The sequence below is a fragment of the Arvicola amphibius genome, chromosome 1 (assembly GCF_903992535.2).
Source record: "Arvicola amphibius chromosome 1, mArvAmp1.2, whole genome shotgun sequence".
Classification (NCBI taxonomy): domain Eukaryota; kingdom Metazoa; phylum Chordata; class Mammalia; order Rodentia; family Cricetidae; genus Arvicola; species Arvicola amphibius.
The window spans coordinates 148,522,820-148,548,604 of record NC_052047.1 but is presented as its reverse complement, the minus strand read 5'-3'; the positions used below and the strand labels follow the sequence as shown (position 1 = coordinate 148,548,604).

Sequence of the window (25,785 nt, the reverse complement as noted above, 5' to 3'; positions counted from 1 at the left end):
CACAATCTTGGGGGGGGGGGGGGAGGGTTACTAATGCCCTCTATCGAAGTCCAGCTAAGACGGGGAGGGGGTGTTAAGGAAGGCAGGAGTTGAAAGATTTCATCTGGAAGGATGGAGTGGGAGAGCTCATTTAGAACCATGCCCACGCCCAGCTCCCCTGCCCCCCAGACTCTGCAGCAGTAGCACAAGGCTGCGGGAGCAAGATTTGAAGTGGACTTTTCTTCTTCTAGAGAGCAGCGGGCAAGCGGAAAACAAGAAGCTCAAGAGAAGCCCCAGCCTGGGCAGGGAAGAATCGCAAACTCTGTGCCCCGCCAGGGATCCGAGCCCTCCAGAGTGCGCCACACGCCACCACGAGCCCACTGTGGCCTCCCCCAATGCCAGAGGGTCGCCGGCCCGAGCGGCCCCGGCGCCAGACGCAGCGAGCCCTGCGGGCGGCCTGGAGGTACCGCGGCGAGCGCAGGGCGGGTGCCAGCCTGGGCTGCTGCCGCTGGGTCCTCACCACTGTCGCCTCTGCTCCCGCAGGACTTGTGGCTGCAAGAGGTCTCCAATTTGTCCGAGTGGCTGAGTCCGGGACGCAGGTTCTAAGCGCCCGCTACTGAGGATCCCAGCGGGCCAACGCGCCCGGGACACGTGTGTCGTGCCTTCTAGAGTTCAATAAAGCTGATCCAAGCACAGAGTCTCCGCTACGGTGCAAGGGGAGGGGCACCTCGGGGCCACCGGCAGCTCGCGCGGCCGCCTGACGTCATCCACGCAGACACGTCACTGCCGCGCGCCACGGGTCCGGGCGTGATGGCGGCGCTGGGCGGGGACGGGCTGCGCCTACTGTCGGTATCGCGGCCTGAGCGGCAGCCCGAGTCAACCGCGCTGAGCGGCCCGGGCCCGGGGCTGTGCTGCTGGGTGTCCGTGTTCTCCTGCTTCAGCCTCGCCTGCTCCTACGTGGGCAGCCTCTACGTGTGGAAGAGCGAGCTGCCCAGGTGCGGGGGCTGCGCGCGCGGCCGGAATCCGCGCCCCCGCGAGGCGGGGCTGTGGGCGGGGCTTGGGCCGTACGGGGGTGGGGCCACCTTGGCAAGTGGCTGCTACAGGCCCCCTGAACTTACTGATCCTTCCTAGGGACCACCCTGCTGTCATCAAGCGGCGTTTCACCAGTGTCCTCGTGGTCTCCAGCCTGTCCCCTCTCTGCGTGCTACTCTGGCGGGAACTCACTGGCATCCAGGTGCGAAGGAGGCGGGGCACAGGGCAAGCAGGGAAAGAATCCCAGGTTTTTGTGGGAGGGAACATCACTGATGCCCCCTTTCCTGTGGCTCAGCCAGGCACATCACTGCTCACCCTGATGGGCTTCAGGCTGGAGGGCATTTTCCCAGCAGCTCTGCTGCCGCTGCTGCTAACTATGGTGAGTCCTGGTTCCTTTTTCCTACCCTGTGTTCACTAGCGTAATGAAATGCCCTCGTGTCCAGCCTTGGAGGTTGGCAGACAGGAATTGTGATATGACTCTTGAGCCCCCTGGTGTGTATGACTGGGAAATCCTAGAACTCAGGAACTTGGTCCTGAGCCTGACCAAGGGCACTGTGTGAGTAAGGTCATTGGGTTGTGGTGAGTCTTTCATTTGATCCGTCTTTCTGCCCCCAGATCCTTTTCCTGGGTCCACTGATGCAGCTCTCTATGGATTGCCCGTGTGACCTGACAGATGGGCTGAAGGTTGTCCTGGGTGAGTCTTCAAGACTGAGGAAAAGGTAGGCACAGGCAGTCCAGGACACTGGGGAAAGGAGTCAGTGAGATGCTGTCACCTGAACTGAAGAGGCGAGATGTCACCTCTCTGGGTGTGTTTCTTCACCAGTAAAGTGGATCATATTGCTGGGTACCTTGTAAATTTATGATACTCAAGGAGGCCTTTCAGGACTCAAAACAGTACTTGATTTGGGTCAGAAGCACCTTCCCCTGCTTTTCCATCCTTGGCTTCCCCAGACTGGCCTTGGTTAAATTTAACAACTCCCTCATCTACTGTTCTCTTCCCTTACCATTGTCAACTATATCTCAAGACACTGTGATTATGTGTGCTGAAATTTGTTCCCTTCCCCATTCTGACTCTCAGGGTTTCTGGCCTGAGTTTGGCCAGAATAAATCTATGGGAGAGGTCCCCCGGGTGGTAAGGTCCCTCTTTTTAGTAACTAGGCACTCATTATTTATCCTGAATTTACCCTAGCCCCTCGCTCTTGGGCCCGCTGCCTCACAGACATGCGCTGGCTACGAAACCAAGTTATTGCACCCTTGACAGAGGAGCTGGTGTTCCGGGCTTGTATGCTGCCCATGTTAGCGCCATGCACAGGTCTGGGCCCTGCTGTGTTCACCTGCCCACTCTTTTTTGGAGTTGGTGAGTCTAACTGGTCCAGTGAAGATGTTCCCAGCATGAGGGCTGAAGATGGGGCTTGGGGTGAGCTAGATAGCAGGCCAGAGGAATACGATGTGGTGTTCACTTTCCTCCCAGCCCATTTCCATCACATTATTGAGCAGCTACGTTTCCGCCAAAGCAGTGTGGGGAGTATCTTCTTGTCTGCAGGTGAGCCTGGGGAGCTTGCGTGGCACAGCTGGGGGCTGGGTGTTACGATGTGCCTGACAGCCACTCTACAGAAAGAGCTGGAAACACGGGGCTGTAAATGTTGAATGGGGACCACTGGTCATGGGAGGTGGGGTACAGAGAACAGCCATAGGTGGTGGGGCAGCCACCGTCCAGGGGAGAGGGTGGTCTCTGGCTGTGGGATGTGCAGGGCGGGGCAGGGTGGGCATCAGGCGTCTTCACTCGCAGCTTCTGTCTGCAGCGTTCCAGTTCTCCTACACCGCTGTCTTCGGTGCTTACACAGCTTTCCTCTTCATCCGCACAGGTTGGTCCTCAAGGCCCCACAGATGAGGGTGGGAGAAGGGGGTACTGTGATTGTGACAGTTTCTTCCAGCACAGTCCTTGAAGCAGACTGAGCCAGGGCCCTCAGCTTTTTAAGGTCCAAAAGATTATGACATGGGGGTCAGAAGTGGTGGGGCTGTTTCATATGTCACACCATCTCCCTCTCCAGGACACCTGATAGGGCCAGTTCTCTGCCACTCCTTCTGCAACTACATGGGCTTCCCTGCCGTGTGCGCAGCCCTGGAGCATCCACAGAAGTGGCCACTGCTGGCAGGCTATGCTCTTGGTGTGGGACTCTTCCTGCTTCTGCTTCAGCCCCTGACGGACCCCAAGCTCTACGGCAGCCTTCCCCTTTGTGTGCTTTTGGAAGGAACAGGAGCCTCAGAGACCCTACTGTGCTCCTGACCATCACTCTTGTGTACACTCCAGTGAACTCTGACGGGCTCTCCAGCCCCTCCTTATCAAGGAATACTGCAAGGGCAGGGCTGGCTGGGGTCCCCGAGATCTCAGGAATTTTTGTAGGGGATTGAAGCCAGAGCTAGTTGAACCCCAGGGACCAAGAGAAAGCAGCAGATATCCAAAGGGTACAGCCTCTCTCACAGAGGGGTTGAGGAGCAGCTGGACATGAGGGGACGAGAAATCCTAGGAGCCATGCACTCCCTCTTTGGACTGCTGCTTCTCTTTGCTCCCCTTCCCCCCGGAAAGCTGCTCAGTGGGTTTATTTATAAAACCCTCCCAACTTCCCAGGGTTTTCTCATTGTCTTTTTGCATCAAGACTTTGTATTGGGATATTAAAGAGATTTAACTTGGGTAACATTGTCTTGAACCTTTGGGAGTCCATGTACTTGGATCTTGGTGAGGACTCAGGCCTTCGCTTGAGAGTATGCACACTCCCTCTCTTGGCTACTTTGAACACTGCTAACCTGGGCAGGTGAGCCTGGCAAGCAGGTCCCAACAGCAGAGGATGGGTTCACTCTCTCCTGAGCTGTGGTTGACAGGTACCAGATGGGAGCCCAGCCCAGCATGGGGCCTGCACCTTTGCTATTGAGGTCAGGGAGTAAGACCCACAGCTCTGACCCGTGTCCTAAGAGCTGGTGGAGGGTGGCTCCAGAGCCTCATTCTACACGGGGATGTAGGTCCAGAGCACAGAGGATGCATCTGTCTCCCAGGAGTAGAGGTTTCTGGTTCTACTGGACTGCTGTCCCTCTGCTGCACCCAGGACAAAGGTCACAGCACTGAGAGTGGCAGGGACTCTGCCAAGCAACACAGCAACTCAAGGTTCTTTAGGGCTCCAGGCTTCTACCTGCGCAGTACTCTACAGTGGTTGTTTTCCTGGCTAGCCCTTTCTCCTTTATCAAGTCTCCCACATTCAAGATTGTCCTGAAACCTGTTCCCTAGAGCTGGTGCCTGAGAGGAAACAGGCATGTGCTCATTTCCCCAGTGCCTCCCTGCATTGAGCCTCTCACCTCCAGCCTATGTAGAAGCTGGCACTAGGGAGGGGAGGGGGGTAGATAGAACATTTAGATCTTGGGGTCCAGAGAGGATGCAGCCTAGGCCCACTGACTTGTTCTCTCCCAAAGTCAGGTGCCAGGACCCTGAGAACACTGGGCAGACAGGCTGCAGGCATCCACTTTCCTGAGATCCAGGAAGTTTTCTTCCTTTCTTTTTTTAAAGTAAAACAGATTTGACCTAGATCTCATGAGAATTTGAGAGAACCCCACCCACACTGCCCTGGGTTGGAGACAGCACTAGGGATGGTGTAGACTGTCATGACCCTAGTGTGGAGGGCAAGGGAAGGCCACTTTTATTGAGCAAATTTCCCAGGACCTGCGAATTAGGTCTTCCTCCTACCCCCAGAGGTAGAACCCCTAAACCACCTCCCCCAGGTCCCAAGGCCACCTGCTGTACACCTGTAGTCTCCCCCCAGGAGCAGCCCCTTATTTGGCAAGAGATGAGAATATGGGCAACTGCCTGTCCATAAGGGAAGGACAAATGACCGAAGGGAATGGGTCACTATAGGTGGTGTGTGCTGTACCCTGGGACAGGACCTCAAGGGCCTGGCCTTCCTGCTCTCAGGTGCCGGCTGGCCTGGGCCTGCCCTGGCTGCACAGCTTCTGTTGGGAGGTTTGGGGTAGGGTTGGCCAGGTTGCCACTCTGAAGCAAGATCACTCGATCTCTAGGATGAGGTCATCGCCTTCCAGTGTCATGTCCTTGGTCACGTGAACCTTGCGGATAGTGCCATCCATGGGCGAAGTCACCACAGTCTCCATCTTCATAGCACTGAGCACACAGAGGGGTTGGCCCTTAACCACCTTGGCTCCTGCTGCCACCTTGATGTCTATGACCTTCCCAGGCATAGGGGCCCCGATTTGGCCCTTCACATCCTTCAGAGCCTTGGGATGGAAGTGCATCTCCTGCAAACAAGACAGAGATGACATGAGACAGCAGGTCAGGCCCAGCCATGCCACCTGGCTGGTCCTGAGGGTACTGTACCTTCATTGCCTGGGTGTCCTTAACCAGAATGGACCGAAGTTGCCCATTGAGTTCAAAGAAAACCTGCCTCTGGCCAGCCCGGTTCAGGTCACTCACTGCCAGGGCTTTGATGTGCAGTGTCTTGCCCCGTTCCAGTTCCACCTGAAGAAAAGGTAGATCAAATGTGGGGAGAGAGTCAGGAGAGCAGGCCCTGGGTTCCGACAAGGGAAGTTATACAACCTGGATCTTAGTTCCATGTGTAAAGGCCTAGCCTCTGGTCACACAAGGACCGTGTCTGCTCTAAAGTCCACAAGGCTGTCAGAACGAAGTCTGGGCTGTCTGGCAGGACTTCTGTAGTGCCTGGGGCTGACTGTGGACAAACACAAGCACCACTGACCTCAAACTCCTCTGCAATTTTGGGTCCTTGAAGAAAGAGGCGGGTATTGAGGCTATCCAGGGGACCAAAGGTGGCCGTGAAGTCTTTGAACTGGGCAAAGACATCAGGGTACATGGCTGCAGAGAGAACATCCTCTGGGGTCACCTCCTCCCCATGCCGCTCAATCAGGTCCTTCTCTAGCTCCTGCAGGTTCAGGGGAGGGAGGGAGGCTCCAGGCCGCCCCTCTACTCTTGGCAGGTCCTTTAGCACCTGAGGAACAAAGCAGAGGGTGAGGGTCAGGCCAGGTTCTTGTACTTGGTCCCTGTCTCACATCCTAAGGCACCATCCCTACCTTAGAGCGGAAGGGCTCAGGGAAACCCCCGTGGGGGATCCCAATGTAGCCCTGCAGGAACTCCACCACAGAGCGGGGGAAGGACAGCTCTTCTGCCTGAGCTTCAGCCTCTGCCCGGCTTAACCCATTCTGCACCATGAATTGGGCCAGGTCCCCCACAATCTTGGAGGATGGTGTCACCTGAAGAGAAAAGATCTCTGATAATAAGAATGCTAGGCACAGAGGCAGGAGTGTAGTGTGCAGGGCCATTAGATAAGAGCCTAGCTCACCTTGATGAGGTCCCCCAGCATCTGGTTAGCCTCCACATAGGCCTTCTTGACCTCCTTGAACTTGGAGCCAAGCCCCATGCTGTGGGCCTGGAAGTGTAGGTTGGTGTATTGGCCCCCTGGGATCTCATTCTCATACACATCTGAGTTGCCAGACTTCATGGTAGCCGTGCAATCAAAGGCTGCATACAGCCCCCGAGCCCCTTCCCAGTACTCGCTGTAGTCAAACACTCGCTCCAGGGGCACCTCTGCGGGGAAGCCAAAGTTAGGAGAGCTTGGCAGGGGCTCCTTCCAGAACTCGGGGATAGCCCAAATCCCAGCTCAAATTTGGGTGGGGGAAGAGTGAGGCATCTGGATTCTGTGTCCCAGACTCTGCTGGGGTTGTGACTACAGCTTTGAGAGGGGCGTGGCCACAGGATCTTCCATCCTACCTGTGTCCAGAGGAGTCCCTTTGGTACACGCCACCAGGGCCCCCATGCTGGGCTGTGACGTCATTCCAGACATGGAGTCTGCTGCCACATCCACAACATCAGCCCCAGCTTGTGCACAGGCCAGCATGGCCGCCACGCCTGCCCCTGAGGTGTCATGGGTGTGGATGTGCAGAGGGAGGTCAGGGAATCGGTCCCGGAGGGAGCTGACCAGCATGGTGCAGGCCGCAGGCTTCAGTAGCCCTGCCATGTCCTAAAAAAGGAGAAAGAAACATGGTGAGGAGGGATGGGATGGGTTTCTGTGCTGGAGGCCATGGTGGGTATGGTGGGGAGGGTGAGAGAAAGATAGGCAAGCAGCCCTGGCACCTTAATGCACAGGATGTGGGTGCCAGCTCGCACCAGTTCTTCGGCTAAGCCCATGTAGTACTCCAGCGAGTATTTAGTGCGGCTGGGGTCAGCCACATCACCAGTGTACGAGATGGCAGCCTCCACCACGCCCCCAGCGCTGCCCGCTGCTTCCATGCCCAGCAGCATGTTTGGCAAGTAGTTGAGGGAGTCAAAGATTCGGAAGACGTCCATACCATTCTCTTTGGCCACCTCACAGAACCTGGCAGGTGAGAAAACAGGTGAATCCTTCCTGTACTTCCTTTTCTAGCTCCCAGCCCCCAGGGGATGAAGTCTGGCCTGGCAGGAAGTATAAACAAGGCCTTTTCCAGGCCAGCCTGGGCCAGGAGGGGGTGACAGTCACTGGCAGAGCTGTCCAGCCTGAGCCTGGAGGGTTAGTGAGATTCTTGGCAAAGGCGTGGTAGCCTGGGTTCCAACCCCAGTTCCACACTGTGATTCCTGGGACAAGTCATCCCCCTCAGTGTTTGCTGCCATGGAGACCCAGAAGCCCTGCCTGCTATGCCTCTGCAATTTTGTGTTTGGTCCCCATAGGGTGTAGTCAAAGACACATTGGAGCCCACTGCTGTGTGGTCCCAGCCGACCCAGGCTCACTTGAAGACCACGTTGTCAGGGTAATTGGTGTAGCCCACGGCATTGGCCCCCCGCAGGAGCATCTGGAATGGGATGTTGGGGATGAGCTCCCGAAGCTCCTGCAGCCGCCTCCAGGGGCACTCATATAAGAAGCGCATGGCAACATCGAATGTGGCTCCTGGGCAGGAACAGAGACTGGTCACTCCACGTGTCACGGGGACCCTCCATGGCCCCCTCACTCACAGCCCCCCTGCCTCACCCTCCACTGATGCTCAGGGATTCTCAGGCTCATCTGAGACCCTGCAAGCACTGATGAGCTCCCAGGACAGGGCCTGTACCCCAGCCCTGCAGTTTCAAGCACTGGGCTTTTTCCAGCAGGAGCCGGCTGTTGTCTCTCTGTCAGCATCTCTCTGTTCCTAGTGTCCTGGCCTTCTGAATTGGGCACTCCATTCCTGCTAGCACTGTCCAACATCCCAGCCCCCCTCCAGCTACCTCCCCAGTTCTCCATGCTGAAGAGCCTGTTGAAGCTGTGGGCAACATAGGGCGCAATCTTTTTGAGATCATGTGTGCGCACTCGAGTGGCCAGCAGTGACTGATGGGCATCCCGGAAGGTTGTGTCCATCAGCAGCAGCCCCTGGTGATTCCGCACGGCTCGGGCAAAGCCCTCTGGCCCCTCTCGCAGAAGGATGTCTCTGAAGCCAGCTGGGGGTGGACCTAGAGCAGACAAGAACATCAATGCCTGTCCTGTAGGTAGCAATCAGCCATTATACCCTTGGGTTGGTAAAAAGGGATCTCACCTACCTATAGGCACTGCAGGAACAACGGGGTCCACAGGGCTGGGATTGGCCTTGACAGGGATTGGAGTGGTGGGGCCATTCACCATGACATGTCCTGGGGAGGAAGTGGGCAGTATGCCAAGGGCAGCTGTGAGTAGGTAGGCTCGGGATGGAGACTCTCCCCAAAACACCCAGGCCTCTTAGGTGCAGCAGAAACCTATTAAGGGCCATGTGGAGGTACAGGACCTTAACAAGGGTGGGTCTATGAGTGGGAGACAAGGAACAGTCAGGAGGGAGAAGGGTGGGCAGACCGAGGTAATGTAGCAGCTTCTGGGCTCGGTTCTGTGCGGGCCGCAGCTGGAAGAGGTCAGGGTTCTCATCAATGAACTGGGTGTCCACAGTGCCTGCTAGGAACTGCTGGTTGTTGAGCACATTCTGCAGGAAGGGGATGTTGGTCTGCAAGACAAAGGCAGAGGGGTCACTGTGCAGCTCGAGGGAGGGAAGAGGCGACCTTGGACTGTGGTTCCCGATCCACCATCAGTCAGGCAATCCCTGGAGCTGTCAGGGGCTAGATGCACACCCTCCACCTTTGCTCACCCCAGAACATATGCCAGTGCCACCCCTCTTGGGTCTACAAACTAAGATCTAACACCTCCCCCATGGCCTAGAACCTAGGTGTGCCTCTGCAATATTAGCACACATACCACCCTTTAACCCCAGCCAGCCACGTGACCCTACTACCCTGGCATCGACTCTTCCTAATTCCTGCGTCTCACAGCATCTTGCTAACAGTTCCCATCTTGACTCTCCTCCCTGACCTCCTCTTCCCCCTCTACCCTTCCACTTCTCACACTCCACTGTTTTTAGGACGCCCTGATCTGGACCTGCTCCCGTGACAGCCTCTGTTTGGAGCCAGCATCTCCACATCCCTCATGGAGCCCCGCATCCTGTGCTCCCCTTGCCTTATACCCTGGCTTCCCCATTCCTGTGTGACTGAACACAATGGACCCCTGTCCCATGACATAACCTGAACTTTTTTATATTTATTTTTATGTGCACTGGTGTTTTGTCTGCACTTATGTCTATGTGAGGATGTCAGATCTTGGAGTTACAGACAGTTGTGAGCTCCCATGTGGGGGCTGGGAATTGAACCTGGGTCCTCTGGACGAGCAGTCAATGCTCTTAACCACTGAGCCATCTCTCCAGCCCCCAAACCCTAAACTCTTAATCCCTTCTGCTCAGTCCACACCTTTCCCCTGAGCTGCTTCAACACTGCCACCCTTGCCCAACAGATTGGACAATTTGGGGTGCCTTGCCCACCAGCAATAGGGACCAGAGCAGCTGACGCCCCCAAGGATGCACAGGAGATGGATCTAGAGCCTCCCACCACCACAGATTCCTTCCCTTCGCTACTACCAGACTACCACCATCGCCTCTACTGAAAGCTCCATAGTGGTAGGAACAGAGCCAGAAACCACCTGGCTCCCAGCACAGGGCAACACATGGCAGATGCTAGAACTCGTGTTTGGAGTGAAAGAAACTCTTTAAGGGAAGAAAAAGTATCTGACACCGCCTCACATCACAGCTGATCAGACTAAAGATCCAAATTGTTTTGCAAAAGTTGGGGTGTCCCAGCAGCAACAATCCAGGCAGTGGCTTCCAGCTGCAAGAACTTAAGCCCCTCAAGCTGCGCGGTTTCCTACTCCCTTAGGTGTGAATAATACAGGCAATTAACAGCCCTGGGTCTCCACCAGAAGCTCGCTCAAGGCTGCGCAGGACTAAAATCCAGCCTCTATCTCCCTGCATTCCTGCCACCCACGCGCTCCTGAGACTCAGGTATGGAGGGAGAGGAATAGGAAGAAGGGACCCAGGTAGCCTAGGGGCAAGGAGACGCCCCGTAGGAGGTGACAACTTCAATGCCAACTAGGTGAACCACTCCTGATGGTGCAGACAAGAACCGCGATACCCAACCTGGTTCTGAGTCCTCGGCACACTCACCCAGCCTAGGGCCCTGAGGCCACTTCGCATCCTTGGCCATTCGGGCCATACTTCTTAAGAAGACCCGCGGGAGTGGGGCGGGGGTGGGAGGGGGGCGCGAGGCGGAGCAGCGACGCGGAGAGGACCACTGACGCACAGCTTCAAACAGCGTGCCACCGCCAGCCTGCTGGGAAACCGCGCAGCGCAGACCAATCGGGCTGGAGGCGGAGGCCGGTTGGCTGGGGAGCGCCGGGCAGGGCGGGAGGGGGACCGAGTAGGGGAGGGAGGGGCGGGGCGCGGCGCCGGTCCCGCGGCCGAGCCCTCAGGCCCCACCCGCAGAAGCCCTGCTGGGGGCGCCACCCGAGCCCCCAGGGCCCGGGCCTGTGGGGGGGATCCTTCACGTGACTCGGTGATGCAGAACGGTTGTGACCTTCAGTGTGTGTCTGTGAACGCGAGGGTCCCAGCAACTGTGCGGGTTTGCGCCCGGCCCTGCCCGTGGGTGCGGGGACGTGTGGGTGTGTGGGCATATGTGGGCGTGTTGGGGAGGGTGCCCAGAGACATGTGACAAAAACCCGTCTCCGGGAGATGGTGAAGGGGCCTGCGAGCTGGCTCTTTGTCTGGTTGTCTGCAGAGCCGCCGCGCCTGCCTGAGCGGTGCAGGATGCTTGGGCGCCAGGGTGGCCGGGGGCGCGCGCCCGTGCCAGGGTGAGTTCGCTGCGGCAGCGCTGAGGGGCAGCGCGGCGGGCCTGGCCGAGCCTCGGGCGTGACTGGGTGCCACCCGTGGGCGCTGCAGTGGCCGCGTGTCCCCGTGACCTCGGGAGCCGGGCTAGGGCCCGGGTGGATCCCCGTGCCCCTCCCGGCCCGCCCTCCACGTGCGTGTCCGCGACGCGCGTGTCCGCCCGCGCGCACCCGCCTGCCTGTCGCCGCCGCCGCGAACGGCACGGAGAAAAGGTGTCGGGAGCCGAGAGAGCCGGGGCCGAGGGCCCGAGCGCCATGGGCCGGAGGGCGCGCGGCTGGCGGGCTGGGCCTCCCCCCGGCGAGAGAGCGGCCTGGAGTCGGCAGAGGCCGGCTGGGCCCGCGGGGAGGCCGGCCCGCGCCCCCTGAGCGACGGACACCAGGTGAGCCCCCCTCCCCCGCCCGGGCAGGGTACAGCGGGTGGCCGGCCCGGGGAGGAGCCACAGTCCACGCCAGGGATTTGGAGGGGCGGGGGACAAGCAGTCCTCAGCCACGAAGGGGAAGGCGCGGAGGGGGGAGGGGGCTGGCCATTCCGAGGATGCCTGAAGGAAGTTCCGGGACCCTCCCTGCTCTTGGCCCTCCTCCATTTCCTGCCTCATGCCTCACCTTGTCCCTGGTACCTGGACTCTCTTCAACTGCTTGGGAAATGTGACCTTTACTCTTGGGGGCCTGAGCCAGCAGCCCCAGCCATCTTTTCTCCCTGGGGTCCTCCTTGAGCCTCTTACCCAACCCTTCCCAGCCCAGACTCAAGAAACTGGTTCCTGGGACCGTGCCCTAGGCACAAGTGGGCACTTGCCTTAACCCCACCTGTGCCTGGGGCTGTGGCCCTTTCCCACAGGGCGCTCACCATGGCCCCGCCGCTCCTATTGCTGCTGCTGGCCAGTGGAGCTGCCGCTTGCCCGCTGCCCTGCGTGTGCCAGAACCTGTCGGAGTCGCTCAGCACCCTTTGTGCCCACCGAGGCCTGCTGTTTGTGCCACCCAACGTGGACCGGCGCACAGTTGAACTGCGCCTGGCTGACAACTTCATCCAGGCCTTGGGACCACCTGACTTCCGCAACATGACAGGGCTGGTAGACTTAACATTGTCTCGAAATGCCATCACCCGCATCGGGGCCCGCTCCTTTGGGGACCTGGAGAGCCTGCGCTCATTGCACCTGGATGGCAACAGGCTGGTGGAGCTGGGCAGCAGCAGCCTTCGGGGACCTGTCAACCTGCAGCACCTCATTCTCAGTGGCAATCAGCTAGGCCGCATTGCGCCAGGGGCCTTTGATGACTTCCTCGACAGCCTGGAGGACCTGGACGTGTCCTATAACAATCTCCGGCAGGTTCCCTGGGCTGGCATAGGTGCCATGCCTGCCCTGCATACCTTACCACCTGACCATAACTCATCGATGCACTACCCCCAGGTGTCTTTGCCCAGCTTAGCCAGCTCTCCCGCCTTGACCTCACCTCCAACCGCCTGGCCACCCTGGCGCCTGATCCACTCTTCTCCCGCGGTCGGGACGCCGAGGCCTCCCCTTCCCCCCTCGTGCTGAGCTTCAGCGGGAACCCACTGCACTGCAACTGTGAGCTTCTGTGGCTGCGGCGGCTGGCCCGGCCTGATGACCTGGAAACCTGCGCTTCTCCACCAACCCTGGCAGGCCGCTACTTCTGGGCAGTGCCGGAGGGGGAGTTCTCCTGTGAGCCTCCACTGATTGCCCGCCACACACAGCGCCTGTGGGTGCTAGAGGGCCAGCGGGCCACTCTACGATGCAGGGCCCTTGGTGATCCTGTGCCCACCATGCACTGGGTTGGCCCTGATGACCGGCTGGTTGGCAATTCCTCTCGAGCCTGGGCTTTCCCCAACGGGACCCTAGAGATTGGGGTGACAGGCGCAGGAGATGCAGGAGCCTATACCTGCATCGCCACTAACCCTGCTGGTGAGGCCACAGCCCGAGTAGAGCTCCGGGTGTTGGCCTTGCCCCATGGTGGAAACACGAGTGCTGAGGGAGGCCGTCCCGGGCCCTCGGACATTGCTGCTTCTGCTAGAACTGCTGCCGAAGGCGAGGGGACTTTAGAGTCTGAGCCAGTCGTGCAAGTGACGGAGGGTGACTGCACCTCTGGCCTGGTGAGCTGGGGCCCAGGGCGGCCAGCAGACCCAGTGTGGATGTTCCAAATCCAGTACAACAGCAGCGAGGATGAGACCCTCATCTACCGGTGAGGACGGGCCTGCACGTGCCCTCAGCCTGCTTTGTTCCTGGTGCCCCCTGCTGACCCTCTGTCCCCAAGTCCTGCCTGTTCCCCTCCAGGCCTGTGCCTGCTCCTCTACTTCTAAACTCTTGGAGCATGGCTGGGCCTGCTGCCTGGGGCAGAGAAAGGGGGCAGCTGCTTATAAGGGGTCTCAGGTGTGCTGTGTATGCACCAGCCTTCCTGACCATCAGTAATAGCAGCTTGGGTATCTGCTGAAGCACCTGCCCCCCACCCTAGGGTATTTCAGTCTCTGCTTGGTGCTACCCCGTCCCAACTCCTATTGCCTGAGGCCTATTCAGTGCACACACCCGTCTGTGCCCTGACACAGATGCTTGTCATCGTCTCTGCCTTCCTGAGGGGCTGTCTAGGGAAAACATGAAAGATGGGAAAGGGGGCTGTACCCCACCCTGGGGCTCTGACCACCTGCCCTTGCCTGCAGGATCGTACCAGCCTCCAGCCACCACTTCCTGCTGAAGCACCTGGTTCCTGGTGCTGACTACGACCTCTGCCTGCTGGCCCTGTCACCTGCTGCTGGGCCTTCCGACCTCACAGCCACCAGACTGCTGGGCTGTGCCCACTTCTCTACGCTACCAGCTACACCCCTGTGCCATGCCCTACAGGCCCATGTGTTGGGCGGGACCCTGACTGTGGCCGTGGGGGGGGTCCTAGTGGCTGCCTTACTGGTCTTCACTGTGGCCTTGCTGGTTCGGGGCCGGGGAGCTGGGAATGGCCGCCTCCCACTCAAACTCAGCCATGTCCAATCCCAGACCAATGGTGGCACCAGCCCAATGCCCAAGAGCCACCCACCACGGAGCCCTCCACCCCGTCCCCAGCGCAGCTGTTCACTGGACCTGGGAGACACTGGTGGATGCTATGGGTATGCTAGGCGCCTGGGAGGAGCCTGGGCCCGGCGGAGCCACTCTGTACATGGGGGGCTGCTGGGAGCTGGGTGCCGGGGTGTGGGGGGCAGTACAGAGCGGCTGGAGGAGAGTGTGGTGTGACAGGAAGGGCAGCCTCTCATGCCATGAGGAAGGAGCAGTGCCACTGTTGGGCCCAGGTGGCAGCACCCAGCCTGGGTGGGCAGCACGGCCCTGGGCCCCACTCTGCTTTTTATCCTCAGTACCTCAGGCTCCCCAAGTACTTGGTGGGACAGCAAGCCCTTTCCTTGGTTTTGGCCTCCAGACTAAAGGGACAGGTCCCACCAACAGGTGCTCAGAGCCACCAAGGCAGGGGCTGCAGCCACCAAGAGGGAGTCTTGTTTCTATTTATAATAAAATTGTTGGGGACACTTTGGTGTAGGTCTTTGCTCTCATTCTGCTTGGTCCCTAGGAGGGAGGGAAGGAGGGCGGCTGTTAGAGGCACACAGCCTAGTACAGGTGTCATGCCTAAAACTGCCAGGCCCAGCAGAGGTGGGAAGCCCAGGGCAGTAGTCAAAGGCTGCTGTCTGCTAACCCTGCCTGAAGGCAGGCACGAGCCCAGGACTGACAGGAAGGTCCTGTGTGAGATGGCCCACCCAGCTGTTGTAGGATTCACAGCTGAATGCTGGGTAGGGTGGTGCCTGGCTGGGACACACAGCCTGTTGGCAGTAGCTGCTTTGGCCCCACCACATCCGAGGATGTATCCTGCGTGGGTGGGCACCTGTGCTTAATGAAAGCGCAGTAGACACTGGCATCCCAGACTTGCCATGCAGCCTGAGGAGCATTCCACTGTGTGTCCATGGTGTGCAGCCAAGCTTACACACCTGGTCTCCTGGCACCAAAACAACCTGGGCAGGACCTAGAGAAATGCTAGTTTAAGGCCCTTGAGGGAAACAAGCGAGAGATGGGAGACATAGGAGAGGGCAGGCATAAGGTAGGTGTAGGCAGGAAGGGACAGACACAGGCCCCAGATCCTGCTGCTGTTCCTGTGGTCATGGACCCTGCTGTCCCTGTTCTCACCCTTGGAAGAGGATGCTGGGATCCTGATCCCACTGGGATATAGGACAGGTGTGTAAGGTTGTGTGGCTCAGGGTACCTGGCATAAAGAGTGAAAAAAATAAGCAGAGGTATCGGCACAACCTCAAACCTGGGGACAGCCCAATGTGTACCCCAAGACCCTTCTCATCCCTGGTTAGCCACAGGAGAGACAGGCCCTGGAGCATGAGGCAGTGAATCCAGGATGTAGGGAAATGACTTTACAGCATACCTCTGCCCTCAGGGTGACAGGGACTTCAACAGAGCCTGTGAGCTCTGAACAGCAGAATGCAGACGAAAGCACTGGCCCCTCTCAAGATGGGCTGTGGGAGACAGGTTGCTCTGCCCCACCCCACAGGACAGGCTCAAAACATCCCTTCTCCCCACAAGATTTTCCAAAAGGTCTTTGAGCCCACTGTCACTGACAGGACCTATAGACAGTGAGAAAAATGACTGGCCGCTACAGGGACAGCACTGTCACAGTGGGCCATGAGCCACCAAGCTTGAACAGCAATCAAGGGCTGGAAGAGGTCACAAATAATAGGAGGAGGCCAGCACCCAGGACTGCCCACATGGCCAAAATACCCAATGGAGCTTCTAGAAGAGGAGGGAGGAACTCAATAGGGGCTGGGGGTCTAAGTCCATACCCAAGGGTGCCCTACAGGATACGTGAGCAGGTGCTGGCTTCAAAGGGCAGAATAACATTTCTCAGCTATGAATCTGTCTCTAGCTGCAGAAACTAGTTACAAATAGAGCCCACAAGGAGGTAATGGGCACCTCGAGGCCCTTGCTGTCAGGCAGCCACTGTGGCCAGAGCCCTGTCCCTCATCATATGTTTCTTGGCTACTCTGAAGCATCTGCCGCTCCAGATGCCAGGCCAGGAGAGCTGGGCACTGGCAGAGGGTCTGACCTCATCTGTCAGGGCTAGAGCTCTTGCTCAGGGATCCAGACTTAGACGGAGACCCAGCAGGGTCCTGGCACCAGCAGTCTGAGAACAGCGAGAAGAGATTACTGTGCCACTCAGGCTAAGAACCTCAGTAAAGCAAGGCGGGGACAAGCCCACATGGGCCCACTGTGGGCAAAGGCAGCGGAAGGCACCTCTTACCTTTACACCTCGGACACGGAACTCAGCCAGGGCTCTGCTCATCTTGGTGGCAGCTGTGGGGTGGTCTTTGCCGTGGGCGATGACTTTGACAAGCAGAGAGTCATAGTGGGGTGATATGACAGCCCCCTGGAAGGCAGAGGCATTGTCCAGGCGGATGCCCATGCCCTCACCACTCCGAAAAACCTGTCGCCAGAAGGAAAACCAAGTCAGCGGCTGGGATGGAAACTGGGGGTAAACTGGGCTCCCAGCATGACCTCTGGAGGGCTGAGTTCAAGGGTACCCAGACAGCCCGTCCCTGATCAGTCAAGTTCCTACTTCTGCCAGTAGACCCAGACCACAGCCCTTCTGAGTCCCATGAATTCACTCTTGTGCTGCAACAAGGAGGGGATAGTGGAGGAAATGCCTGCCAAGGCTCCTAGTTCATGCACAGCCCAGTCAGCAGCCGAGGTGGGGAGGGGCCAGAGCCCACAGATCTACCTCCTGCCCGGCCTCACCCTCCCTCCCTCCTTGCAGACCCATTCTGTGACTACCATCATTCCAGGAGCAGCAAGCAATACGCACTATCGTTTTCTCACTGGGGATGAAGCAGCTAAAGCAGACCCTGACAAAACAGCCCTGGGACAGACAGAAGCACACAAACCATAGGGCCACAAGCAAGACAAGGAGACAGGCAGACTAACCAAGGAAGGCTTTGGTTGGTTTGTTTTCCTTCCGGGTTTTGAAATACCACTCTGTAGCTCAGGCCAGCCTGAACTTATAATGTAGCCTAGGCTGGCCTTGAACTCATGGCTCTCCTGCCTCAGCCTGCTGAGGGCTCAAGTCACAGGTGTGTACCACCACATTCAGGCTTTTTGTTTTGTTTTGTTTTGTTTTGTTTTGTTGAGATCAGGGTTTCTCTGTGTAGCTTTGGAGCCTGTTCTGAAACTCACTCTAGACCAGGCTGGCCTCAAACTCACAGAGTGCTGGGATTAAAGGTGTGCGCCATTACCGCCTGGCTGTTTTGTTTTTGTTGGCATTTTTTTGTTTTGCTTTGTTTTTAACGAGAGAGGAAGGGGAAGGACTGAGTATCTACTCACACTCCCTCTCTTCCTGAAGGGGAGGGTGGGAGAAAGAAGAAGGAAGGAGACAGGGAGTAGCACACCCAGCTCATCCGGAAACACAAGAGGCAAGTAGAGGGGAAATGGCAGACAAAGATGGGGTTGGGCTATCTGGGGTACCTATACTTGCACACACAGGTAAATGCTCAGGACAGGCATTGGGCAGGTGAGGGAGCTGAGGTTCACAGATAAATCAAGGGGGACTAGCCTGGGAACACCCTCAGCATCACCCTTCGGCTGCTAAGGGCACAAGCTGTGTTCAATAAAGAAGAACTTCATGCAATATTTAAGGGTGGACACTCAGCTGTGCGCAGGAACCACCAACTAAAAATACCTTGTGGTGACCGACTCTGAAGTCAGGCCCTGGCCATGGAGGTGGAGAGAAACAGTATAGCCCAGGAGCCAGCTTCGGGGCCCCAGGCCATCAGCTGCCCCTTCCCACCAGGGAAATAAGGCAGCACCAGCCCAAGGCTGCCCTACCTAGGGAGTCAGAAAGGAACGCTGGTGGTCATCTATGGGGACCCTGGGCTCTCAAGGTCATCATAACTGACCTAGCACCCCGTCCCGGCCATATTACTCAATCATGCTACTTTTGGACATTTCTGCAGTTCTGCAGTCTGGTTCATGCTCATCGCTGCTGCACCTGTACCCTGGACCCCAGAGCCAGCCCTGAGTGCCTCTGGTGTCCTGCATCCCCTGACCAGTCAGTAGGCAGTGCTGCCAACATGCACGGGGAGGGAGCAGGCTGGAGCCACAGACAAGGAACGCAAGGGACAGGCAGCTTAGCCCAAAGGCGCCAACCCTGATGAGGACAACGGGCAGAGCTGAGGTGAACTTCTCAGTCCCTCAGTGCTGCCCTCTGAAGAACTCTTGCTTACGTCCAAAGGGGCCGCCTTCTGTTTGACTTGCTACCACAGAGACCACAATCCTCTGCTCCCCACAAGGTCTTGCCTTGCCAGTCACCGCTCACCCCTATCAGAAGGGAGGGTAGAGACCAGCAGGGCACCAGGAACAAAGCTTCACATATGGGGGCCCACAACTGTCCCTAGCTGGTCTGCCCCTATTCCCAGGTGATCTGTTGGTTTTCTGCTAGCTTTCTGTGGAATGCTCTTTCCTTACTATAGGACAGTACTGGGCTCCCATGTTCTCCTAAGCAGCTGCACCTGGATTCCTGGGTGACAACCTGGGCACCATGGAGAGGCTGTGGGGAATCTGGGTCCAGGCTGGAGCTGGTATCACACTTTTGATATGTCACCTACCTCAATGCGCCCAGTGTCAGGCTGGAAGCTGCGTGCAGGGTCCTCCGTGGTTACTCGACACTGTATGGCACAGCCATTGATGCGGATGTTCTCCTGCTGCAGGCCCAGGTCAGGCAGGCTCCGGCCCTCAGACACGTGAATCTGAGCATGGACCAGGTCCACGCTGCAAATGAAAAGGTAATGAGGTGAAGCAGGACGGAGGGGTTCTATGACCCACCCAGGCCAAGCAGCCTAGGATCCTCTGCCTGGTGGTCCTACAGCCTGCCCTGCTTGCCCCAGGGCACTGGGAGTAAACAGTTCCCTAAGAAGCTTCCAGAAGACAACCCTCCTTCAACCCTCCTGATGGCCTCTTCCAGTAGCCTGTCCTCTGCCTGCCCTTGCCCTAAGGTCTGTAAACTCCTGCTTGCTGTGTGACACCAAGACTGGAAGTACAGGCCGAGGTCACAGTCACAGTGGACACCCACTCTGGGAGCATGGGGCTTACACTGTGAATGCAGGGAGGACAGGCTGCAAAATCAGAATCCCAGGGCCAGGGATGTTGGTAGGTCTGTGATCTCAGCATTGATGGGTAGAGGCAGGAAGATTAGAAGTCCAAGGTCACCCTTGGCTACATAACAAACTCGAGACCAGTGTGGGCCTCAGGAGATCCCATTTTAAAATAAATAAATAAATAAATCAAAGCACAACAGAACGAAAAGTGAAACAAACAAAACTAGGGAACTATGTCAGCTGGAGGCCTGAAAAGGCAGACACGACCAGGACACTGGCCCCAGCACATGCAGAGCAGAAGGGTCTCCATATTTGCATGGTTGTGTGAACCTAGCCTGAGCAACAGCCACTCTTGAGAATGGTATCAAATCAAAGCAAAAGCTGTTGACACAGACCCTCCAGGTTTATGTATTGTTTCTGGGGCTCATGGCCAGTACTCTAGTGGTAGACTGTCCTCTGTCCTCCATGTCACTGATGAAAGCAGAGTAGTAATGATGGTCACCATGGCACCCTCTCTGCAGGCCACTGACCCTACTTGCATACTAGGTCTCCATGGTGGTACTTCCCCATCAGAGCATCTTGAGGGTTAGAGTAGCCACAGCTAGCACAGCCTACACAAGACTCAGGACCTGGAGACCTGACACCTGGGCAGCACCAAGGCATAGCCCAGGGAACATGGCTGGGGCATCACCGTCACTCCAGCTCTGACCCTAAGGAGCCAGGAGTCTGTGGCTTCCGGATTTGTAGCAGGCAAAGGCAGCCAATGGGCAGCATCAGCATTAATCTTGGGTGGGGCCAAGGAGAAAATTGGATCAGAAATGTTCCATGGTACGGTGGACTAGTCTGATGCCAAGGATTAATTCTTAAATGGCTCAAAATATGTATCCAGGAATAATGAAAGCTATTTTCACAGTTTATAAAAATAAGCAGATTTTCTAAGTCTGTACCCAAACTTGTGGGAGACTACTCTGATACAAATTGTCTAGGAAGCCATGGCTCCTAGACATCTCATTTAGAGATGTTAATAGACCCTGAACCACAAAAGCCAGAACAATACACTGTCCAACAGAAAGCAAGATAGCAGAATTATTACATGTACAGACGGTGGAACAGTTTACGGCCACTAAAAGTACTCATGAAGAATAATGATCCTGGAGATGTCTTCAACAAAATAGCAATTTTTTTGTTATTGTCATTTTGTTTTGTTTTGTTTTGAAATATAGTCTCCTCTACATAGCCCTGGCTGTCCTGGGAATCACGATATAGACCAGGTTAAAGGAGAATAAAAATTCTAGGGACTGGAGATATGACTCAGCAGCTGAACACTGGCTGCTCTTGCTGAGGACAGGGGTTTGGTTCCCAGCACCCACAAGGCAGCTCACAACCCTCTGTAGCTTCAGTTCTGGGGATCAGACACTCTCTTCTGGTCTCTGTAGGCATATTGCACACTCGTGGTGAACATACATATATACATGTAGGTGAACACTTGTACACATAAAAATAAAATGTGTAAATCTTTTTTTAATCATCTAAGAGGCTGGAGAGATGACTCAGCAGTTAAGCGTACTGACTGCTCTTCCCAAGGACCCGAGTTGAATTCCCAGCATGCACATGGCACTCACAACTATCAGTAATTCCAATGCTGAGAGTCTATAACCTCTTCTGGACATCATGGGCACTGCACACACATGGTACACCAACACACTGAGGCACACATTCATACACATAAAATAAAAATAAATCTCAAAAATTTAAGTGTATATAAATATCTAACTGGCATAAAACCATATAATAAACAAAGATGGAAAAAAGTTCCTAAAGAGGGCTGGAGAGATGGCTCAGCGGTTAAGAGCATTGCCTGCTCTTCCAAAGGTCCTGAATTCAATTCCCAGCAACCACATGGTGGCTCACAACCATCTGTAATGAGGTCTGGTGCCCTCTTCTGGCCTGCAGGCATACACGCAGACAGAATATTGTATAAATAATAATAAGTAAATAAATATTTAAAAGAAAAAGTTCCTAAAGACTCTGCCTAGGCATAAGGAATGTCACAAAGCTGGAGGCAAGGCTGGAGAGACTGAGCCCACTGTGTGGATTTGTGTAATTCTCTTAAATTCTTTGAGCCTTGGTTCATTCATCTGAAAAATGGGGTCATGATTCCCTTAGTACAGCCAGGTGGGCCCCCATGGAGTACGTGGCAGCACCTGGCATCCTCACTGTGAGGGGTGGGTAAGCTCTGGATTTTTATTTTGTGTTAGGTTTGTTTTTTTAAAAAAAAAAAAAAAAAAAAAAAAAAAAAAAAAAAAATCAGGTAAAACCCTCATAAGAATTCTTTCAGTGAAGTCCCTAAGTCCACTAAGGTGACAACAAGAGAGCCTTGGCTGCCCCTCCAGGAGCCCCTTTCCCCACTGCCCGCCCTGTGCCCTGTGCTCACTCTGTGATCTCCTCAGTGACTGTGTGCTCCACCTGCAGGCGGGAATTGACCTCGATGAAGTAGTGTTTGCCGTGCTTGTCCACCAGGAACTCCACAGTGCCTGCGTTCTCATAGCCCACCTGCAGGGTTGGCCGGGAAGAAGAGGTTCCCAAGGTCAGGGCTGAGCTCCCCAAGCCTGCCTACCACACGAGTTCTGGAGCAGAACAGCTGGTGGCAATCCAGCTACCTACCATGGCCAGCACCCAGGACCCAGCATATACATCCACCTGGCAAGGATCCACTGGGAGCTACTACCCAGCAAATCTGGGTGCAGGCATTCCCTGACCCACCCTAGACCTTCACTGTTGCTTTTGAAGTTGCCTCCTCCCTCAGTCCGTCCGGCAATCCTGGGCCTCCCAGCCCACTTCTCCCCTACAGAAGGGTTTTCAGAACGTTTCCTCCTGTGCTGCTCTGCTGTCATCTCTGACCAGTGTCCTCACTCTGGCCATCACCCCAAGTGATGCTAACTCGGACTGAACCCTATTTCCATTCCACTTCTGGTCCTTCCAGAATAACACATCCACTCCCTAGATTCTGAGCTGGTACGGTTAATGGCATTGGCGAAAAAACCAGAGCAAGGCTAAGGTCCTCACCCTGCTCCTCTGAGGCAACTCCCGCTCTACCAGAACTCAACAGGGTCTCTGCTCACATTGCTGAGCCTTGTCTCAGAACCACTCTGTTCCCACTGTCCTAAGCCCTGGATGCCATAGGGCTCAAACCCAGGACAGCCCAAGGGGGTGTGTGTAGGTGGTACCCTGCTGCTATGGCCGGTGTTCCCAGGACAGACTATGAACACAGATCCCACCTCCATACTCAGAACCCACTCTCCCAGCCGAGCAGAGACACCTTGGTGAGGGAACGGGTTGTGCTGCAGCAAAGATTAGGAGCCAACGATGAGGACATGCCATAACTGCCAGAATCTGAGGACTCTCATTCTCTTTCCAGTGACCAGGGTGAGCTGGTCCCACAGAAAAGCTTGTCTGTATAGCAAGAACAGAAGGAATGGCCAGTACACCTTCCCTTGGGGCCAAACGCCTCTACTGTCACTGAGAATGATAAGCACCGCTTCCAGTCTCAAGAGGATATCTGTGCCCTTCTCCTCCCTGCAGGGCCTTCTTCCTTCAACAGGGAATGCCTGTACCCCTAAGCAATGAGAAAATCTGGGCAGTGGTACCAAGAAAGTTTGCAAAAATGGGCTCATGTCCCCAGGAGCAGGTCCTCACCTGCTTGGCAAGTTTGACAGAGTCACTGGTGAGGCGTGCGCGAAGCTGGGGGTCCAGATGGGCCGCAGGAGCGATCTCGACCACCTTCTGATGCCGCCGCTGGATGGAGCAGTCACGCTCATACAAGTGCAGTATGTTCCCATACTGGTCCCCTGAGCATACAAGAAACTGAATTCAGCCTTTCCTAGAATCCAAGTGCCTCCTCCTACATGCTACCTGCTTTGCCCCAGGGCCCCTTTCCGGGGGGTCGGGGGGTGGGTTGATCCCTGGGAAGGCTGTCCCAAAGGATGCTGCTGTAAACCAGGGAGATCTAGACTCCTCCTATTCACACAACCCACACTCACCCAGGATCTGCACCTCGATGTGCCGTGGCTTTTCAATGAACTTCTCCACAAACAGTGCCCCGTTCCCAAAGGCTGCCAAGGCCTCAGAGTAGGCTCGGGTGTAATTCTCCTCCAGCTCCTAGAAGGGCAGGCAAGGCCAAGCAGACATGAGATCACTTCTGCACACTTCCTAGAGCCCACTGCCCGGGATGCCTGCCTGGCACCCAGTCCTCAGCATACGTGCTACCATGCTCACCTCATAGCTGTGCACAACCCTCATGCCACGGCCCCCACCTCCATAGGCAGCCTTGAAGATAATAGGGAAGCCATAGGTGTTGGAGAACTCATGAGCCTCATGCAAGGAGTTGATGGGGGCATCAGTGCCAGGGACCACTGGGACACCTGTTGGGAGGGTATGAGGGGTTTCTGTAGCAGACTGCATCTCCACTACATCTTGTCAGAGAAGCACACTCTCACACTGGCCCTTGTCTACTAGCCCAGGAGGAGCTGAGTGTTACCTGCAGCGATGGCAATGGCCCGGGCCTCCACTTTGTCTCCCATCTTGCGGACTACCTCTGGACTTGGCCCAATGAACCGGACTCCAGCATCCTGGCAGGCTTGAGCAAAGTCTGCTCTCTCTGAGAGGAACCCATAGCCTGGGTGCACCGCATCGACACCATTCTCCTGTAAGTGGCAGAAGAAACACCTGTGTGCCTTCGTCTTTCTCCTTTGCCTGCTGTGCTGGGCTGCACCTCAACCCCTACACATCCTGCTGGTAGGTGTGGGTACAGGGCACAGCACAGAATCTTGCCCAGCGTCAGGAGACCCTGGCAACTCTTGGTAGAATCACCTTGGCCACTTTGATGATATCTGGGATGTGCAGATAGGCCTGCACAGGCGCCAGGCCACGACCAATAAGGTAGGCTTCATCAGCTTTCTGCCGATGCATCTGGCCTGTGTCCTGCTCCGAGTAGACGGCCACTGTGCGGATGCCCAGTTCTGTGCAGGCACGAAACACCCGGATGGCAATCTCACCTAGGAGAAGCAGGGTGAGCAGTTAGACTCCTGGTTCCAGAGAGAAACACAACGGAGACAGACAGCACAGAGTGGTGAGGAGGAGACCAGGCCAGGCTGACCCTGACCCCTGAGTACTGGTAGTGCTCACCTCTGTTGGCCACCATGACTTTCTTAATGGGCTTGTACTCCAGGCGCCGTACATTTGGGGAGGCAACAGGGGCAGTGGAGGAACGGCGGACACCCAGGAGCCTCAGGCCCCCTCGAACTGTTTGGAACTTCAGCATCTGAGGAAAGGCAATCAGAGTCCAAGTTAGAGCAGGCTAGGCAATGAGCACCCCAAATCCCAAAAGAGAGAGGAATCTCAACACTCAGGAGACCACAAAAAAAGACAGTGCCAATTCTAATTCCATTTGTGGTGGAGCTCTGGAGGGCAAGCAAAGTCAACCCAGTGGAGCTCAGCTCAGCTCCACAGCCTCCTACTTAGTACAGTGTTTACATTTCAGAAGCTACAGAGTGGCCTGTGCAGGCCTAGTGTACACCGCTGTGCTCTGTAGGCTCACTACTGGCATTATCCACCAGCATCCAGTATGGGCTTTCCAATGTGCTAATCCTGTCAACCGCTCTCCCAGGAGCTAGCCTTGGCTCTCAGCTAAAACACAGCTTTCTTCAAACAGAAGCCTGGACCTTCCTTTTACTGGGGGATATCAAGTAAAATATTTATGACAACCACAAAAAGCAAGTCAAGAGGCTGGTCACAGAGACAGACGCCTTGGGATTCCACTGACAGTAGGTCCTAGGATGGTTACGGCGGAGTGACAGGCTGAGGAAGAAGGGAGAGAAGGATTGTTCTCACCTGAGGGTAGGAGAGAGAGCTGTATTTAACTAGGACAAAGTTTCAGGTCTGCAACATGAAAAGAGCTTTGTAGATGACAGTGGAATGGCTGTGAATGGACTTAAAGCCACTGAACTGTGTACTGGCAGAGACAAGAAACCTGGCATTGTCTACTGAAGAAAACTTATATACCACAAAACAGGTCTCATAGCCAACTACTCATTTTGTAAGTTAAAGATTCAGCTGGATGTGGTGGCTGGAACCTGGGGCAGGAGGATTGCTGGGTTTGAGGCTATCTTTGGCTACATAGTGAGTTCCAGGATAGGATGGCTTGAACTACAGTGTGATTTTACACCCACTCCCTCAAAAAAAAAAAAAAAAGAAAAAAGAAAGAAAACCACAGAGGTACGGAGAAGTAAAAGAGGGAAGGAAGTCCTTTGGAGTTACTGCTTCATGAAAGAGTCTGCGAGACATTCTGCAGGACACAGAAGTGACTGAACTGTCTTTAAAATTTCCTGCTTCATGGAAATGTCTGCT

At 55.9% G+C, this 25,785-nt stretch overlaps 4 protein-coding genes across 24 annotated transcripts in view; 3 read left to right on the top strand and 1 right to left on the bottom strand.

Moving 5' to 3' along the window:
• Positions 1–730, top strand: part of C1H11orf80 (chromosome 1 C11orf80 homolog) — a 122,856-nt gene extending 122,126 nt beyond the window's left edge. For 6 of the 15 annotated variants that reach the window (XM_038334540.1, XM_038334495.1, XM_038334549.1 and 3 more), the window contains one exon: positions 231–729. In XM_038334540.1, the coding sequence (XP_038190468.1) occupies positions 231–599 (369 nt within the window). In that variant the 3' untranslated portion in view covers positions 600–729. Of the gene's footprint in view, positions 1–230 lie in introns of all 15 variants that reach the window. The other 9 variants (XM_038334572.1, XM_038334580.1, XM_038334564.1 and 6 more) reach the window with 4 other exon arrangements.
• Positions 656–3,707, top strand: Rce1 (Ras converting CAAX endopeptidase 1). 3 transcript variants are annotated; one of them, XM_038334640.1, is made up of 8 exons: positions 656–974; positions 1,111–1,213; positions 1,307–1,390; positions 1,627–1,705; positions 2,201–2,368; positions 2,483–2,554; positions 2,814–2,876; positions 3,063–3,707. In XM_038334640.1, exons 1-8 carry the CDS (start codon positions 790–792, stop codon positions 3,296–3,298), a joined length of 990 nt encoding a protein of 329 aa, XP_038190568.1. In that variant the 5' UTR covers positions 656–789; the 3' UTR covers positions 3,299–3,707. The 3 variants fall into 3 exon arrangements, with proteins under 3 accessions (XP_038190568.1, XP_038190560.1, XP_038190573.1); XM_038334632.1 differs by having other exon boundaries at positions 2,801–2,876; XM_038334645.1 differs by having other exon boundaries at positions 945–974; positions 1,311–1,390; positions 2,801–2,876.
• A 967-nt stretch (positions 3,708–4,674) lies between these two features.
• The window catches only part of Pc (pyruvate carboxylase), a 94,178-nt gene continuing 73,067 nt past the window's right edge, over positions 4,675–25,785 (bottom strand). For all 5 annotated transcript variants that reach the window (XM_038334469.2, XM_038334451.2, XM_038334462.2 and 2 more), the window contains 20 exons: positions 24,565–24,700; positions 24,250–24,434; positions 23,918–24,083; positions 23,656–23,801; positions 23,421–23,538; positions 23,077–23,228; positions 21,815–21,933; positions 18,892–19,054; positions 16,536–16,718; positions 8,850–8,994; positions 8,564–8,653; positions 8,255–8,476; positions 7,784–7,940; positions 7,154–7,394; positions 6,791–7,040; positions 6,363–6,607; positions 6,094–6,273; positions 5,763–6,011; positions 5,387–5,527; positions 4,675–5,307 (listed from right to left, as the gene is read on the bottom strand). In XM_038334469.2, the coding sequence (XP_038190397.1) occupies positions 5,059–5,307; positions 5,387–5,527; positions 5,763–6,011; positions 6,094–6,273; positions 6,363–6,607; positions 6,791–7,040; positions 7,154–7,394; positions 7,784–7,940; positions 8,255–8,476; positions 8,564–8,653; positions 8,850–8,994; positions 16,536–16,718; positions 18,892–19,054; positions 21,815–21,933; positions 23,077–23,228; positions 23,421–23,538; positions 23,656–23,801; positions 23,918–24,083; positions 24,250–24,434; positions 24,565–24,700 (3,537 nt within the window). In that variant the 3' untranslated portion in view covers positions 4,675–5,058. The remainder of the gene's footprint in view (positions 5,308–5,386; positions 5,528–5,762; positions 6,012–6,093; positions 6,274–6,362; positions 6,608–6,790; positions 7,041–7,153; positions 7,395–7,783; positions 7,941–8,254; positions 8,477–8,563; positions 8,654–8,849; positions 8,995–16,535; positions 16,719–18,891; positions 19,055–21,814; positions 21,934–23,076; positions 23,229–23,420; positions 23,539–23,655; positions 23,802–23,917; positions 24,084–24,249; positions 24,435–24,564; positions 24,701–25,785) is intronic.
• On the top strand, positions 11,543–14,720 carry Lrfn4 (leucine rich repeat and fibronectin type III domain containing 4). Its single transcript, XM_038334483.2, is given in 4 exon segments — positions 11,543–11,632; positions 12,088–12,632; positions 12,635–13,445; positions 13,918–14,720. Coding segments are annotated over 3 exon segments (1,908 nt in total). The 5' UTR covers positions 11,543–11,632; positions 12,088–12,097; the 3' UTR covers positions 14,480–14,720.

Excerpts from the sequence above, each read along its gene's own strand:
- Rce1 (XM_038334632.1), top strand. The coding sequence starts at position 790 with ATGGCGGCGCTGGGCGGGGACGGGCTGCGCCTACTGTCGGTATCGCGG. Across the intron at positions 975-1,110 it reads TGGAAGAGCGAGCTGCCCAG|GGACCACCCTGCTGTCATCA; the intron begins GTGCGGGGGCTG and ends GATCCTTCCTAG. Across the intron at positions 2,555-2,800 it reads GAGTATCTTCTTGTCTGCAG|CTTCTGTCTGCAGCGTTCCA; the intron begins GTGAGCCTGGGG and ends CTTCACTCGCAG.